Source organism: Solanum dulcamara, chromosome 11 (genome assembly GCF_947179165.1).
Source record: "Solanum dulcamara chromosome 11, daSolDulc1.2, whole genome shotgun sequence".
Taxonomy (NCBI): domain Eukaryota; kingdom Viridiplantae; phylum Streptophyta; class Magnoliopsida; order Solanales; family Solanaceae; genus Solanum; species Solanum dulcamara.
Genome location: NC_077247.1, coordinates 14,754,205 through 14,772,433, shown reverse-complemented (window position 1 = coordinate 14,772,433; position 18,229 = coordinate 14,754,205). Strand labels below are relative to the sequence as shown.

General features: G+C 36.1%; 2 protein-coding genes across 2 annotated transcripts; one reads left to right on the top strand and one right to left on the bottom strand.

The window, feature by feature from the left end:
* The first annotated feature begins 3,874 nt into the window (after positions 1-3,874).
* On the top strand, positions 3,875-6,085 carry LOC129874680 (chaperone protein dnaJ C76, chloroplastic). The gene is made up of 4 exons (XM_055950003.1): positions 3,875-4,308; positions 4,753-5,009; positions 5,098-5,281; positions 5,374-6,085. The coding sequence occupies exons 1-4, from the start codon at positions 3,973-3,975 to the stop codon at positions 5,971-5,973; spliced, it is 1,377 nt and encodes a 458-aa protein (XP_055805978.1). The 5' UTR covers positions 3,875-3,972; the 3' UTR covers positions 5,974-6,085.
* A 1,257-nt stretch (positions 6,086-7,342) lies between these two features.
* On the bottom strand, positions 7,343-16,240 carry LOC129873318 (thioredoxin-like protein YLS8). The gene is made up of 2 exons (XM_055948391.1): positions 16,026-16,240; positions 7,343-7,858 (listed from the first exon to the last, which is right to left on the bottom strand). The coding sequence occupies exons 1-2, from the start codon at positions 16,143-16,145 to the stop codon at positions 7,550-7,552; spliced, it is 429 nt and encodes a 142-aa protein (XP_055804366.1). The 5' UTR covers positions 16,146-16,240; the 3' UTR covers positions 7,343-7,549.
* Between the last annotated feature and the right edge of the window lie 1,989 nt (positions 16,241-18,229).

Sequence of the window (18,229 nt, the reverse complement as noted above, 5' to 3'; positions counted from 1 at the left end):
TAGAAATTTATTTCATGTAACTTATGTGGGATACGACCTTTAACTGACATCTAAAACCATGCGAGCTATAATATAAAATTCGATGTAAATCCCACACTGATAAGAAAGAGGCTACTTTCTAAGATAGACTCTATGAGAACATATTTAACATCATGAGCTATATGTGGATCCACTAGGTAGGCCATAAAGCAACCTACGGGGGCAACGTAGTTTAGAAATTTAGGTTGCTACTAGGATTTCCTTGGGTAACAAACCTTTGGTTATCAAACTGAACCCTACCTAAAATTTCTCTCGGTGCTTAGTCAATATCCCAACAGAATTCATTTAGACATCATCAATAATATCATCATGAAAATAATCATAAGAGTAGCTCATTAACATGGTTAATTCATAAGAATCCATAAACTTGGTGGGAATTGTCCTTATCACATCTTTAATCATGATTATATGAGAATTGTCCTTATCACACCCTAAAAAATTGCTTGAACATCATTGAAACATCATTTATAATCTTCATCAATCATTCATGAGTCTCAAACATCATTTATAAAAGCCTTCATTGAAAACCATTGAAATTCATGATCATAGTTCAAGGAAATCACCATTGAAAATAGCATTATGCATAGGCACTTGTAAACCGCCTTAAAAATCATGCAATTAAAATGGAATCATGCATACTATAATCATTGAATTCAAATAAAAACATAATTGAAACAACCCAATGCAATCTCGTCAATCTAGGGTTAGAAAGTAACTTGAATTAAGGAAATTTTTTAGGACAACATTGGGAGTCCAGGGATGAAATCCCACATACCTTGATGAATTCTATCCTTGAAATTGAAAAGGATACTTGTGTTGTTGAAATCCTAGCTTGAATTATTGAAGAAGACTTTGAGAGAAAATCCTTGAATGCCTTAGAGAAATCTAGAGAATGAATAGGAATAAGGGAAATTTGAATAATACAGTAGTTATAGGCTCTGAATCTTTCTCCAAAAGTGTCTAGCTTCAATGAACATAAAACGCAAAAGGAAGAAATTACCCCTCATTAATTATGGTCAGAGGACCCTATGATTGACCTTACAAATCATAGCTATCTCTACTAGTCGTAAAAATGACTCCTCCTGGCAATCCTGCAGAATCTTAAAAACATGAGCCTCTGATCTTCTCTTAAGACTCCCTTCTACGATTCGTCATATCCTCTACGGGTCTTAGACCCAACTCGTCAAACACCCTCATATTTAGTCCAAAAATCAAGCCTTAGGACTCATCCTACGAGTCTACTATACGATTCATCCTTTCTTTAACAACTCATCGTGTTGAGTCATCTGAAAAGTTATAAGACTTGTCAATTTGGAGGATCAGAGATCAATCTTACAACTCATTCCTATAGGTAGTAGGAATGTCTACGAGTCGTAGGTCAAGTCGTAGACCCTCCCTACACTTAGCCAATTTTTTCAGTTCCTAGAACCAACCCTACGAGTCCATCCTACAATCCATAGAAACTTCTACGACTCGTAGGTCGACTCATAGGAACTGGCACAGTCCAAGATTCTTCTTAAATATTCCTCTTTTCGACTCATCAACTTTTGGGTCTTACAATACATTGGCCACACGTGCATTGCACCATCTTGTGTGTTTTTTTGTTTGTGATTTGTTGACTTGTACAGTATGAAATCGTTGCTTTTGCCTTCTTCACTTTTTGGTGGTGTATGTTTCCTTCTAGTTACTTATTGAATCGTATTTTTAGTACTATCGTGCTTCTTACTTATATATATATATATATGATCTTTCTAAGCTCGGTCGGCTTGTGATGCCTACTGAGTACCCCATATTTTAGTTCTCATACTACACTTTTTCATTTTTTTAATGCAACTCCTAGTACGAGCTACCCTTGTTGTGCATTGGATCTCCCGTGGCCGTTGCATAATTGAATCTTGGTGGGCTCCTGGTGTCCGGAAATGTGTTGCTTTCCTTCTTTTGTATCTTTCTATATATTTTGTATTTTGATTAGGCAAACTTGATGTATATAGCTTTCTGTACTTAGATGTTCTTCTACAGGTGACATCAGGCCTGGATCGGATTTCTTGTATAGTTTTATCTTTCTCGATCACTTTTGAGCCCGTTTGTATATTTTGTATTGCATTTACATATCTATGCTATGGGCCTTATTGTATTCCTCTATTTCTACTTCCGCTTATTTCTTTCTAGTTATTATTGTCTTCCACTTTAGGGTTTGGCATGCCTACTTGGGGGGTTTAAAGTAGGCGCCGTCATGGCCAAATTTTGGATCGTGACAGCACGTGCATCAACACACACACACACACACATATATACATCTCCATAAAAAGGGGACAACTTTCGTGTAGTTTGTATTTTAACGAAAAAAGAATAAAGAAAGTCATCCCTCAGCCTCCCGTACCCATATTCCTAAACATCCCTGGGAGGAGAATAAGGATAGCTAGTCATGGACTTCTTTCTACTTCCGAATCTCGTAATAAAGGAAAAAAAGTCGCAAGCAAGTTGCATATCTTTCTTCTCTTTTCAAAGATGGGGCATTCGAGCGCAATGCAGTGGTGTTGGTTTCGATTTGACAAAGGTAGAATGCCTGGTCGAAGGTCCAGTATAGCTTTGTCGATCCTCTCAAGTTTCTTATCCTGTTGAAGGCTTATGAATCGTTTTCCCCAAAACAAAAGATCCTCACGCAGATAATCTATTATTTTTGCCTTCAAATAAGGATTGAGGTGCGGAGCCTTCCAATCCAAAATGCAAGAGCAGATAGGACAAAGGCCTTGTCTTTCCGTCCGCTCTTCCCGAAGTCGGACCCTGAGTTTGAGACTTTCTACACCTAAAATATTCTCTTAAACGACATGCTTCAAGATTGAAGTTTTCACCAGAAATCTCTATAAAAAAAGAACTGGAGGAAAAAAAAGTGTCCTCTCTTTCTGGTCCTATCGAACCAGACACTGAATACCTAGGGATTCTTGGGTCGTCCGGACCCATATCTGATAAAAGTGGTGGCCTGGTTGTCCCCACACAAAGCGCCATAACGACGTGCGTTAGAGCTTTATGGTTGGCAATCAAGATATCTTTCTTCTCATGGAGATATTAAAATTACTAGCTTATTTACAAATATAAATTAAATGAAAATATATCTTTTTTTTTATAAATTTTCTCTTCTTTTAAAAATCATTGAAGCAAAAATTATCCTAAAAATGTAACTCTATTTTTTCTAGGTTTCAAATCTTTTAAAGTAAACTTGCTAAAATAAGAAAGAAAAAAATCTAATTTAGATCAAAATAAGTAATTAAACAACGAAAGACGTAAAACTTTAGATTTGATAAAAAAAAAATTAGGTGTTCAGTCTGTTTCTACCCAATAATACAGCTGCTCCAAAAAGAAAATTGGGCCATCATTTTGTTGGATGAGTTAACGGTTAGTCTTGCAAGAGGTGAGTAAATTATTTCTGAAGTAAAATTAAAATATTTAAATAAGATACTCTCGTTTTATTTTTTCTATTATTAGTTTGATTGAATACAAAATTTAAGAATAATTTTTTTAAAAAAAATAATTTTTATGATCATAAACTAAAGGAGTGAATGATATATAATCTTAATTTATGTCATTCCTACAAAGGAGTGTTAAAGAAAAACGAGAATGTTGAAATTAACAGTTACTAAAATTTAGAACAGTGAACGTTTAGAAATAAACTAAAAAAAAATATGACATTAATTAAAACAGAGGATATTCAGTTTTTCTTTGTTCTAAAAGTTTTATTCAATTAATAGATTTATGTGCTGCCAAACAAATTGACATTGTGACTATAGAGTCTGTGGACGTTTTGGCACTTTTGAAGCAAATCTAAACTTGTCAAACTCTTGTGATGTGAAATATGCAAATATCTTCCACAAAAAAATATCTGTCCCAAGTTAAAAGGAAGAAGGCCTTTACTCTTGTTGACCACATCTTGGGAAAATGCATTCTTCTACTCTGCCCATACAAACCATTTCCACGAAAAGCATAAACAAATTTCCAAATCCAAGAGCTCCATGGAAATCCCATAACAAAGATATTTGTAATAATTCTGTCATATGCAGAGCTCATACTTCTTCAATCACTGATTTTGACCTCTATGATCTTCTTGGAGTTGAGAGTTCATCTAACCAGGCACAGATTAAGCTGGCCTATAGGAATCTTCAGAAGCGATGCCACCCGGATATTGCCGGACCATCCGGTCATGACATGGCTATCATACTCAATGAAGCTTATGCTCTTCTTTCTGATCCTATTGCACGTATGGCTTATGATAAGGTCAGTCCATATACTTGCTTTAGTTGTTGTATTCTGCACCTTACGTAAATCACCGTTATTCATTGAACTCATTGCTTTTGACTTTAATTGTGTAGAGTTGCCAATTTCAATCCATATTTATAAAATCAGTTCATTTAATCCATATTTTAATGAATTAGATCATCTATTTTTCAGTCTATGTTTAACCATAAAAATACGGTTCTCAAATGTCTAGAAGATTTAATGTACGATATCAATTAATCAAAAAATATGTTTCAACTTTTTGTACTGTTCTTACATGAAGCATGCTTTTTAATTAGCGTATAGGAAGAGGAAGCAGTAAAAATAGAAGGCAATTTGAAGGCTACTGGATAATATAAAAGTAGGTGTCATTAGGGGGTGGACATTGAGTAATCAATTTGGTAATTTCAAAAACGAGTTGATGTGTCGCGCTTTCTGATGCAGGAAGTGACAAAAATAGAAGATTTAAGGGGGTACACAGGAAAACCTTTGTATTCGGCATGGTGTGGTGAAGAGAATGAAGAAAGAGCTGTGTTTGTTGATGAAGTAAAGTGTGTAGGCTGCTTAAAATGTGCATTGTTGGCTGAAAAGACATTTGCTGTTGAATGTGTGTATGGAAGAGCCAGAGTTGTTGCTCAATGGGCTGATACAGAAGCCAAAATTCAAGAAGCTATAGATGCATGTCCAGTTGATTGCATCTCGTAAGACATAGCATTGTTGTTTGATAGCAATATTTAACTTAAGATTTGTTCTTTCTTTCTTTCTTTCTGACATATGAAATTTTCATAGAGTTGTTGAGAGGTCGAATTTGGCTGCACTTGAATTCCTAATGGCCAAGAAGCCACGAGGCAATGTTAGCATTGGTGCTGGCAATACAGTTGGTGCTCGCACCTCCAATATATTTGATGATCTAGACAAATTCCAGAGCAGATATCAAGATGCCTTCAACAAAGATTTCAAAAACAATCCTAAGGTAAACCTGTTATGACCACAATCCTAAGGTAAACCTGTTATGACCACAAACAAGGCAATTTAGTGGGACATACAACTGTTACTATATTTCAGGCTTTAGAAGAGGCACGAATGGCAGCATTTCAAGCAATCCGAGCAATGTCAAATTGGTTCTACTGGCAGTCACCAATTGGAGGAGCTGCAGAAGCCGTCCAAACTTTGGTACCAGTTAGGAGAAGGCTAATTGAACCCGATGTTAAGAAGCTCAGACATGCTGTAGAAGCTATGAAACAAGTCAAAAAAGAAACAACTAATCAAAGGAGCAACGATGAGTATTGGTCTCCATCAACTCCTACACTTCCGGCAGCAACAGACACTAGTTTGACAGTAGATGAAGTTTCCTCTCCCAAACTACCGGCGGAATTCTATGATGAAACTTTCTCACCTAAGGAGAAACATCAAGACAGTCCCTGGCTCCGGGGAGTGCCATTAACAACAGCAACAGCAGCAGCAATTATAGTTTGGATAAAACTTGGGGAAGAAGCGACAGTTAGACTCAACAATCATATTGGTGGTTCTCTCGCATTAGACATTGTCAACAGCTCATGGCTCAAGGTCATTCTGGCAGGTGTTACATGGTATATGATTGGTATGGCTCTAGTGGAACTCACGGGGTCTCTTCATAGTTTGTTTAGCAAGGACAGAACATTATGAAAAAATTCATTCTGGAAGAAAAGCGTGTAACTGGAAGGCATATAAATCTTGTACCATAAATGTAAAGTTATTATATGGTCTAATCAATTTTTAAAGTTATTGTATGGTCTAATCAGTTCTTGTCCTAAGGGCCTCAATGATAGTCTAGGAATTAATTATTTCAGTATAAAACAATTAAAATGATAAAAGTACCCCTAAAGTCCCTCAAATCCTTTTTCTACTAAATACGGTAGAAGTTATTTTTGTAAACAAACTTTTTTTTAGAAATGATGCAGTACATGTTTAATACAATAACTCAAACAGACAATAAAAAATAATACCAAGATACCTAATCTCAGCATAATTAATCCTAATATAATCACAACATAACTTATATTCAAACCAATCAACACCTAACAGAACATTTGATGTGTCGTACAAACATAAATAGTCCACAACAACATATCCACTAAATTCTCACAAGTGAAATTTGAGAAGGGTAGACTATACACAGACTTTACCCTTACCTCATAGAGATAGAGACGTTATTTCCAAAGGAGACTCAACTCGAGTACAAATATAAATAGTCATGGAACATAAAATCAATACTAGTTTATCCCTTGTTTGATTACTCTCGGTATAACTTAAACACTACAGCTAGGTCTATTTTATACCTATCAGATCATGAAATAATGGTACTAGGATTAATTATTCCTAAGTAAATCAGTTGGAATGACAAAAATGCCCCTAAAATCTCCAATCGCTTTTTTTACTAAATAAGATGGGAGTGTAATTTTGTTGACGACTTCTTAACAGTAATGCAATATAAGCTTTTTCTAATAGCATAAATGGAACAGTCAATAAGAAATAATACCAAAGTAAATAATCTCAACATAACTAATCCAAATATAATTCAACAGATCTAATCCCAACATAACTTGTTATAAAACCACACGACCCCCTAGAGATAACACAGAATGCGCTCAACCACACATGCACATAAATTAAGAGAGTATTTGAATAAGCTTATAACTTTTGACCTATAAACTAAAAGTCTAAAGTTAAGAATTCTAACTTATGATTTTAGCTTTATTCTCGTCTTTTTGGCCTAAATTAAGTGCTTAAAAATACTTTTTTAATCAATCCAAACACTATAAAAGTGCTTAAAATAAGCTAATCCAAACAGGCTTTTAATGCCAACTAGTGGCTCCTCCCTTCCATTAACGAAGGATCCAACCATCCCATTATTGGAACTGGGGATGGAAAATGCTTATTCTCTATAGCATTAGTAGAATTAATTGAATGTAAACTGTAGAGAGAATAATAGCTACCTGAACAGTTAAATATTCTCCCTAATCGGCATGCTGAAGCCGAAACCACAAAACCAAAATTACAGAAAGGTCGATATAATTGATCATAACATGGTTTTCAGAAGAGTTGAAGTCTTTCCACTTACAACTAATGGAAAGTTATTGTACACTTGGATCTTGACAGCAACTTGAGTCGGTCTAATGAGAACCACTTTAGCAACCGTATTTTACAGTTCAGTCATAAAGTGCATCATATTCCACAAACAAAATACAATATCAACAGACACTCAGTAACGATACTTGGTAGAGTAATCTTTGGGTGCAATAACTAGACCACGACCCTTTCGTGCACCACGGTACACAGTCTCAACAATATCAATGAACTCCTGTTTATCTTTGAGTGCCCAGTTGATCTTGTTATTGTTTCCTGTGCCAAGATCAATCATGATGTGCTTGTTCCTGAAGAAGAACATGATGGTTGACGGATCGTACAACTCATACATCGTGTTAAAATCAGGGACCTCTGTGATGTCCACCAGGTATATGACAGCAAAATTCTTTAATGTATCTGCGACTGAAGCCAGCACCTCATCCATCTGAAATGCCAGAAGAAATACGAACCAGATAAAACAAATAGAGTTTTACAAATTTTACAGCAACATGAGAAGGGAAAAAAAGAGAGGAGAAAGATCAATATGCCACTGTGAACCCTCCTCAGGAGAAGAGAGAAGCCAAATGATGTTAAGTTACTGCAAAGTAATGAATCAATTAAAAACATCATGTATGCCCATCTTTCCCCCAACCAACTAAAAAACAGCTTCTGATAAAAAGAGAGCTCTGGAAGACAAAAGTGGATGTGAGAAGCTACTGAAATGGAGAAGGCAGAATTAACAGCAGAAAAAACAATCCACATCCAATTAAACTGGACAGCCAATGACTCACTTGTTCTGGCAGTACCTGACTTTAATCAGGTTTTCATGGTGGAAACTAATGCATGTCAATCCGCTGTAGGGGCTGTTGTAAGAGATGGCCAATAGCATCTCTGAATAAACTCAAGCACCTAGACACCAGAGAAAATCTAGATATGAGAGATTTTATGACACCACTGAATGTTGTGTACAAGTGGAGGCACTATCTGCACTATCAGGGCTGATCATCTTACCTGCAGTATTGGGTGGAGCAGAAGGTCATTTAACAAAAAGGGCTCACTAAGCTGCTTGGTCTGGATTATGAGATTCAAACAAAAGGGAGCTGAAAATAGAGTTGTTGATCCACTACCAAAGAGAAATGAGGATGAAGCTATGCACAAAGAGACTGAAGGAAGGTTACAGGCCATAAGTTACTGTACCTACATGGATTCAAAAGATTCAACACTGCTATGAAGGAGCAACAGAATAGAGACCTAATTACTTATAGCTCACACCACAGCCTCAGAGCTCACACCACAGCCTCAGAGCAGCGACATGTCTAGCTTACAATCTGTGGTACGAAAAATAGAAGAAAAATTGTATGTTGGAAACAGAGGAGAATTAAGGCATCAAATACTCAAGCATGAACCACCAGTAGCCGGCAGTAGGTATGCACTCACGTCAAGTAGGCACATTTAGGAGCATTTACTGAAATAACTTTAACGAAAATGTGAAATCCAAGGTAGCTGTTGTGAAGAAGTGTATCAGAGTAGTAAGAAAGAACATATCCTATCTATGGCTTCAATAACTCTTAACCCTAAACCAGGCTTGGAAGTATAGCATATTTGTGTGGAATTTATAGAGGTCCATTTTGTGATAGTAAACAGGATGACGAACGGGTACAGAAGCTAAATTAAACCCCTGAAACCATCCTTTGTGATAGAGATGGTATATTTGTGAGTAACTGCTGGCAGGAATTATTATTTCAAGTTAATGGGTATACAACTATGTTAGCATAGCTTATCACCCTCAATCAGATGGACAGACTTAGACAGTGAATAAATTTACTGATACCTATCTGAGATGTATGACAGCTCATAGGCCCAAACAGTGGAAGCAATGGCTTGGTTTAGCTGAAGTGGACAATTCAAACATCCATAACTGTTTGAATTGTGCACCATTTGAAACATGGAATGGGTCCTCACCAGTCACCACCCAAGATATCAATTGGACCCTCATTAAAAGCTAATGTACCAGCAGCAAAGGATTTCTTAACCGAGAGGCAACAAATGCAGCAGCTATTGAAAGACGATCAAAAGCAAAGCATGAGAAAGAATGTAATTTAATGCAGATATGCCACAAAACAGAATGAGAATTTATAGACAGACATCAAAAAAAAATAATTGATCTGGAAAAAATTGAAGTTTAAGCTATATGGCCCTTCAAGGTTCTGTAAAGGGCAAGGTGGCATACAGATTGGACTACTTCTGACCCTAGTGCATATATATATGTGTGTGTGTGTGTGCGCACGCGCACGCTCAGTGAAAATGATTAATTTCTGGTTCAACCAGTAGCAATCTTGAAGAGACGGTAGGTCAAGCACACCAGCCAACCAAGAAACTGTTTGCAGAACGACTTAGACAGCAAATTACTTGACTCAATCTGAAACAGGATAATCCAAGCTTCTAAAAACTTAGGAAAAATTTACTCATTCTAGGAGGGCATGCGCTATTTTTTTAACTTATCTTACTAGTTTTTACTCTCTTCTTAATTTCTAGTTTAATTTGTTTTTAGGACAACCATTATTTTTCGTTGTGAATTAAATTCTATGTATTTTTTGGCATTTATCTAAATTAATTTTTTATTGTGCAGGAATCGGGATCATGATAAAAGATTTATCGATATTAAGAGGCTTGTTGATCTTATCAAGAAGCTAGTAGTGACAAAGAAGCATGGAACTTATCCCCATGTTTTCTTGGGAAATTAGTTATAATTTTGCAACTGGCTATTGGTACAGTTGAGAGAGCTTTCTCGGCGATGAAGTTACTTAAGAATGATATATGGAATCGAATGAATGATTGAGCTTTTGAGTGGTTATTTGGTGCCATAAGCACATTTAGAAGTATAAAAATTAGTCAAAGAAAGTTTTTGAATGGTTATTTGGTGTTTTAAGCACAATTAGAAATACGAAAACTTATTGAGGGAAGTACTGCAAGAGTTGAGAGAGCTTATATAGAAAAAGAAGTATTTAGTACTATTTTTTTGGAGAAGGGTAACTTAAGTATTTAGTACTATATCTAATGAGGCTATTATAAATACATTTCAAAATATGAAAGCTAGCTGAGGGAGAGTTGTAGTTATTTATATGAGTTATGTTTTACTAATATGATTTGAATAGTTCTGTTGTTAATATGATGTTATAACATTTTTTTCTTTGATGAAATAAGAAGGATATCATTAACAACAAGCATGAAGAAGATGCAAGCATTACAAAGAGATTATCATCTCCCGGAAAGGCAAAAAAACGCTATCACAACTTTCAACATAAATCTATGGAGCTGATAAATTCTAGGAAAGAGTCAACAGTAATTACAGAGGAGTGGGTTGACCCAACTAAAAAGACTAATCAGACATCTAGTCCTAAGAGAAGAAATGGGAGTTGGGATGCCATCAAAACACCTTTTGTTCCTCTGTATCCATAAGCACCACAACATACAAGCAGGAACTAAAGACCACATCTTTTTGATGGACTTCCCAACTTTCCAAAAGCTCCAACACACAAAAGCCTCTCTCAAGGAGCCTGGCATGGCCCAAGTCAGTCCAAAGAGAAAAAAAAACATGTTCCAAAGGTCTGGCGCAACGGTGCAATGAAGAAACAGGTGATTGACAGATTCTGGGTTGAAAAAGCACATGTAGCATATGTTGGCTATATGGAACTTCCTCCGCATAAGATTATTTTGTTCACTTTCACTAAATCTCGACAACGCTTACAAAATATTTTGTGTATAACACTGGGCTTTGCACTACTTGGAATAAAAAGAAAGTTTTTTTAAGGGGGGAGGGAGGCTAAATAAGTTGCAGGAGGTTCATCATGGTGTCAGCCAGTGGATCAAACCACAGAGTAGTCAAAAATATCAGACCAAATGAAAGTTGGAAAGGGTCAAGTGTTTTTGATTCCCCTAGTACCTTTTCGTAAAGGTGAGTGGAAAGAAGGAACCAGTCTAGCTAGAGTAATCCACAAGAACATGGTTTGGGAAAAGTCATCATTTAAGGAAAGAAAGCTGATAGTAGGAGTACTGTATATGCTAGATCTGCCCAGCTAGTTTTACTTTTTCAAAGATTGGAGCTAACAAAAGTGGGCACTTGCTTAGTTGCTTTTACTCAAGGACATCGAGAAACTGTAGATGTTACACCTATCTTCATCTAAACTTTTTTTCCTGAAGATGTCTTCACCTTAATTACAAATTACAGCAAGGCTACTGCAGCTATTGGCCTTGGAATGGGAGAAAAACAAAGTCTGACAGATGAGCATTCTCGTCCTTCAACCGAGAGTAGAAGCATTTGATGTCAATAATTAATGTTATAAAGCAATAGTCCTCTCTGCCCTGGGGTTTCTTCTTAGATGGTTGTATTTAGTTGTGACATTTCTCATATGTTCAAGTGCAGAAAACACCAATACTTGAGCCATTGCTGGAGTGATAGGCACATGCTTCTCAATAATGATTCATATGGAATTAGCACAACCCGGATAGGACCCATATTACCCAACTTATATGTGGAGCTATTACAACTGTTTGTAGCATTTGATGACCTTAAGAACAATAACATTTGCAGCCTCCATGAGAAAATCTTCTGATTGGGAGGAACTTGATTATCACTCTTTGATTCATTTCCAACCTTGAGGACAAGGTCTTCTAATTGGGATGGAACATAGCAATTGTGGGTAGATTTGAAATCAGATTTATAGTCTCGGGTTAATTAGATGTCTTCTAACTAGTTATTTTAGTCACCAAAAGTTTCTTTTTGTTAATTTAAACTCCTAGATAGTTGTAGAAGCATTTGAGACGCACATGGGGTTCTATGAGAGGGCTTACGAGGAAAGGACGTGGAATATTCCAGCTGTCCAATTTAGGCATCTCTTGTAAATACCAGGCGAAGTCATAGATTATTATCCATGTTGAATAATAATTTTTGGTACTCCAGAAGTCCCGTGAACAAGAATGGGGTAGGCATTCTTGTAGAGGGAGATCTAAGAGAGCAAGTGGTAGATGTTTGGAGGGTTAACGATAGGTTGTTGGCAATCAAGTTAGTCGTTGGAGGGCTAACTTTGAACTCTGGTAGTGCATATGCACTACATCCAGGCTTAGACGAGGAGGTCAAGAAGCATTTTGGGGAGGAATTGGATGTGGTTTTAAGAGGTATTCCGATCACCGAGAAGGTTTGCATTGGCGGAGATTTCGATGGCCACATTAGGGCAATTTCAAGTGGTTTTGACAATGTGCATGGCAGCAGTGGATTTGGGTTCAAAAATAGTGGTGGATCATCACTCTTGGATTTTGCCAGAGCTTTTGAGTTGGTGATAGCTAAATCGTGCTTTATAAAGAAGAATCATTTGGTTACCTTATGTAGCGCGGTGACTAAAACTCAGATAGATTACTTGTTTTTGAGGAAAGGCGGTAAAGGCCTTTGTAAGAATAGCAAGGTTATCCCGAGAGAGAATCTTACTACTCAGCATAATTTTTGGTGATGGACTTGGAGATTAAGCGAGGGAGGAGGAAGAAAAATTTATATGTCCGGCCTAAGACTAAATGGGGTGGTTTGACACCTACCCTCTCTCGTGTGATTGGGAAGAAGTTGACGGTGATGAGGGCTTGGAGGAGTAGTGGATATGTGGTAAGCATGAGGAATAAGACAACTAGTTGCATTACAGAAGCAGCTAGAGAGGTGCTAAGGGTGTCGAAGGGAAATTTTGGTGGACGCCGAGAGGATTGGTGGTGAAATGAAGAAGTTTAAGGCAAAGTAGAAGCAAAGAAGGCTACGTATGTTAAGTGCGAGAATTACACGATCGAGGTCGAGAAGCGAGCGAATAGAGAAATTATAAGGCAGCAAGGACAGGGGCTAAATTAGCAGTTACAGCAGCTAAGACGGCAACTTCAAAACACTATATATTGAACTAGAGGACACGAGAGGAAATAAGTAGTACAGGCTCGTGAAGGCGAGAGAGATGAAGGCCCAAGACTTTGGATCGAGTGAAGTGTATCAAAGATGAAGAAGGTAAGGTGTTGGTGGAGGACACCCTCAGTAAGTAAAGATGGCAAACGTACTTCCACAAACTATTGAATGGAAAAAGGGATAGAGACATTGTGTTAGGTGAGTTGGAACACTGGAGAGACATTGAGATTTTGGATATTGTAGGCATATTAAGGTTGAGGAGGTGATGTGTGCTATTGGTAAGATGAGCAAGTGAAAAGTGACAGGATCCAATGAGATTCCGGTGGAGTTTTGGAAGAGCATGGATAGAGTAGGTTTGGAGTGGTTGAATAGCTTATTCAATGTCATTTTTACGACAGCTAAGATGCCCAAGGAATGGAGTTGGAGTATGATGGTTCCGTTGTACAAGAACAAAGGTTATATCCAGAATTGCAACAACTACAATGGTATTTAGTTGTTAAGCCACACAATGAAAGTTTGGGAGAGAGTGGTGGAGATGAGGATGAGAAGGAGTGTATTTATCTCCGAGAATCAATTTGGATTGGATTCATGCCAGGACGGTCAACCACAAAGGCCTCCATCTTGTGGGGAGAATAATGGAGAAGTATCAAGAAAAAAAAGACTTACATATGGTGTTTATTAACCTTGAGAAGGCGTACAATAAAGTCCCGAGGGAGGTCTTAAAGCAATGCCTGGAGGCAAGAGGTGTATTGGTGGCATATATTAAGGCGAGAAAGGACATGTACGAAGGAGCTAAAATGCGGGTAAAAATGGCGAGAGAAGACTCGGAGCACTTCCTGGTAGAGATGAGGTTACATCAGAAATCAACTCTTAGACCGTTTTTTACTTGCCTTGGTGATGGATGAATTGACGCGAGACATTCAAGATGAGGTGTCTTGGTGTATGTTATTTGTGGATGACATAGTATTGATTTATGAGACACGCGGTTGTGTTAATGCTAAGCTAGAGGTGTGGAGACAAACTTAGGAGTCTAAAGGGTTCAAATTAGGTAGGACCAAGACAAATTATGTGAGAATGTAAATTCAGTGAAGTGATACATGAGGAAGGCATGGCGTGAAGATGAGGCTTGACACACAAAATATTCCCAAGAGAGAGATTCAAGTACCTTGTGTCTATAATTTAGGAGAATGGGGACATCGACAAGGATATCACGCATCGTATTGGTGCAGCATGAATGAAGTGAAGTCTTGTGTGACAAAAAGATACCACTGAAACTCAAGAGTAAGTTCTATAGAGTGGTGGTTAGACTGGCATTGATATAGGTGGCCGGTGTTGGCCAGTCAAAAAATTCCATGTTTAGCAAATGCATGTTGCGGAGATGAAGATGCTGAGGTGGATATGTGGTCATATTAGGAGCAATAAGATTAGACATGAGGATATTTGAAGTAACATGGGAGTGGCCTCCATGATAGACAAGATAAGAGAAGTGAGACTGAGATGGTTTGGACATTTGAAGAGGAGATGAGGGTGGTTAGAGGGTATGAGGAGAGGCAAAGGAAGACCGAAAAAATATTGGGGAGAAGTGATAAGACAGGATATGACTTTGTTGACTTGAGCCTTGGGGTTCGCTCCCTTTCAAGGTCTGAAGTTCGAAACCCACTGGGTGCAAACAATTTCTGAGGGCCATCGTACTGGGTAAAACCTGAATTAACCGTGGTGCAATTGCGGAAAAATTCTTACCGAGGGCCTGTGCACCCCTGAGGTTAGTCGGGGCTCTAAGAGACTCGAACACCCAATGCAAATCAATAAAAAAGAGATTACCGAGGACGTAACCTTAGATAGAAGGATGTGGAAGCCGCGTATTTGGATAGAAGGTTTGTAAGTAGTGTAGTGTTGTCTTGCTTAAGGTAGTTGGTGTTTTTCATTGTACTAGTTGTATTACTGTAGTTCTTGTTTTTTATATCCATCATTATTTATTATTGTTTTCAATATTTTATCCTTGCATTGTGTTTCAATATTGCACTATTTTGTTGTAGTTGTTGCTTCCTTCTGTTAGATTTTGCATTATTTCCTAGTGATTCACTACATCTTCTTCTTTGATTATGGAATTGTTGTATCTAAGCCGGGGGGTCTTCTGGAAACAGGGTCTCTACCTCCATAAGATTGTGGTAAGATCTGCGTGCATTCTACTCTCCACATACCCCACTTGTGGAATTTCACTGGGTATGTTGTTATTGTTGAATGAAGAAAAAACTCATAAGCTTATCCTCTTCTTCTGTTTTCTGCAAATTTTTCTTTACATTTCTTTCATTATGTTTGTGATTGTGTTATGCAATCACAGCGTTATTTATTAATACTTACAACTGTATATCTAAATTGGAATATGAAGAAACATCACTACAAATTGACTATCCTAAGAAATTAAACAAACAAAATTCGCAATACCAAAACTTATTCCTTCTTTTCTACAAAAATTTGAAAAAAAACGACAAATTTGGATAGTTCGCCTCAGCACAAAACAGAATCCGAACAGGTTCTATGGTTAAAACTAGAGTAATCAAGTAATCAAAACAACTAAGGGTTTCCTAACAAACTTAAGAACCCATCAAAATTAACCCATCATATTTAATAAAGCAAATACGAGATAAAGCGTTCTGGAAAAAGAGATTTAGGGCATGCATACCTGCATACAAGTTTCGTCCCAATCATGGCCAAAGCGGATAATGACAAGGCGTTCCTCTTCAGCGAGAATGGCTTGATCGACCGCCCATCCTGAGTGAAGGTGAGGCAACAAGTACGACATCTTTCTGAGTCAGGGGGAGCCAAACAAGGGTTTTGGTTCTCGATCGGCGACTGGTATAAAGGGAGGATTAAATTGTTAAATGGGAAAAAGAATAGTCGCTAAAAGGGAAACTATTTATATTTATAAATGCCTCCCTGTTTTCACCCGTTATTTCTTTGTAACTTTAGTTATTTAGTTTCTTTTTAAAAATTTTGTTTTTATTTTTCTACTTTTTCTTTTTATTTTTATAGTTTTTGGTTCACTTAATTTTTTTAAAATTATTTTATTCTTAATTTTTTCTATATCATAATCTGATATACATTTAATTTTTATTTTATATATTTTTTCTTCTTCTTCTTTTCTGATTTATTTTTTATTTGTTTATTTTTTCTACTTTTTGGTTTCTTTTTTAAAATGGTTTACCCATTTTTGTTTATTTATTTATTTTAATATTATTTTACACTCTAATTCATACTATTCTTATTTTAATATACATTTTTTCTTTTTTATTCATTTATTTTCTTTTATTTTTTTTATTTTTTCTCCTTTATTAATTTCTTCTATTTTTTTATTTTCATCTCCTTATTTTTTAATTTCTTTATTTTATGTTCCTTTTCTTTTCTTCTTCTCTTTTTTTCTGATTATCTTTTTATTCTTTATTATTTTTCCTCCTTTCTCATTTATTTTTTTCTCAAATCACAATATTATTTATTTTTTTGCCATAATTTAATTTGATATTTTTTTTATCATTCTATGTTTGTTTTTTACTTATTTTTTCTATTTTATTTATTTTTATTTTTATTTTTGTTTTTTTCACTTGCTTTAGTGTGTAATGATATTATCACAATATATCTATACATTTTAATGGTATCATTGATGTATGTTTCAATACTTTAGTGAGACTTCCATGATACCATCGCAGTATATTTATATACTAACATGATATCATTGGAATTTGCTTCTGTAATGATACCACTGTAAACAACAAATTCTCGAGCCGAGAAAAATAAATAATCAAGATCGGAAAATTGGAGTAACAAAGAGTAATATTTAATTTTAAAATGTAGTGCGTGTTACAATCTCTATAACAATCCTCTGATTCTTCAAATAATAAGGAATATGTTGAACTTGAATTTGATTTAGAGTCAATGGCTTGAATAACTTGATCTTGAATCTTCGTCTTCAAATTTGGATTTGAATTATTCGTCATGAACACATGTATGGTTATGACGAATAATAAATATGAACAAGTAACTTGATCTTGAACTTCTTGATATTTTCCTTCGTTCTTGATCTTGAACTTGAACTTGAATTTGATTACTTGAACTTTGTAGCTTTGTAGAAAATTTGTGGTCTTTGATCCACGGGGTCTCTTTTTGCTTCTTGTTCTTGAAAAAACCCCTCTGAGAATAACGAGGACCCCTATTTATAGTTTTAGGGAGTGGTATGAGGGTTTGACTTGATTGGTTGGTTTGAACTGACCAATCAGATTTCTTTGGTGAAGAGTTTTAATTTGATTGGTCAGAACATGTCACATATACACGTGGAATTATTCTAGTGGCTCATTTAATTTGACTTAGATTGTCACATAACTTCGACACGTAGCATGATTTTAGTGGCTCATTTAATTTGACTTGGATTGCCACATAACTTCCACACGTGAAATGATTTTAGTGGCTTATTTAATTTGACTTGGATTGCTGTATAATTTTGGCACGTGGCATGATTCTAATGACTCATTTAATTTGACTTGGATTGTCATATAAATTTGACACGTGGTGTGATTTTAGTGGCTCATTTAATTTGACTTGGATTGCCACATAACTTTGACACATGGTGTGCTTTAGTGGATTATTTATTTGACTTGGATTGTCACATCATTTGGACTATTTTCTTGAATTTAATATAATCCAAATTAATTTACGGATTTAAATCCAATATAATTTTAATGTTTACAAATGTCCCCTACTTCAAGTCTTGTCAATTTTTTTTTGAAGACTAGACTTGAAGTATTATTTTAATTGAGATCAATATTAAATTATACATGTAAATCTCGCATGCCATAATCGGATAAAAACCAAAAATTGAAGGACCTTATATTATGA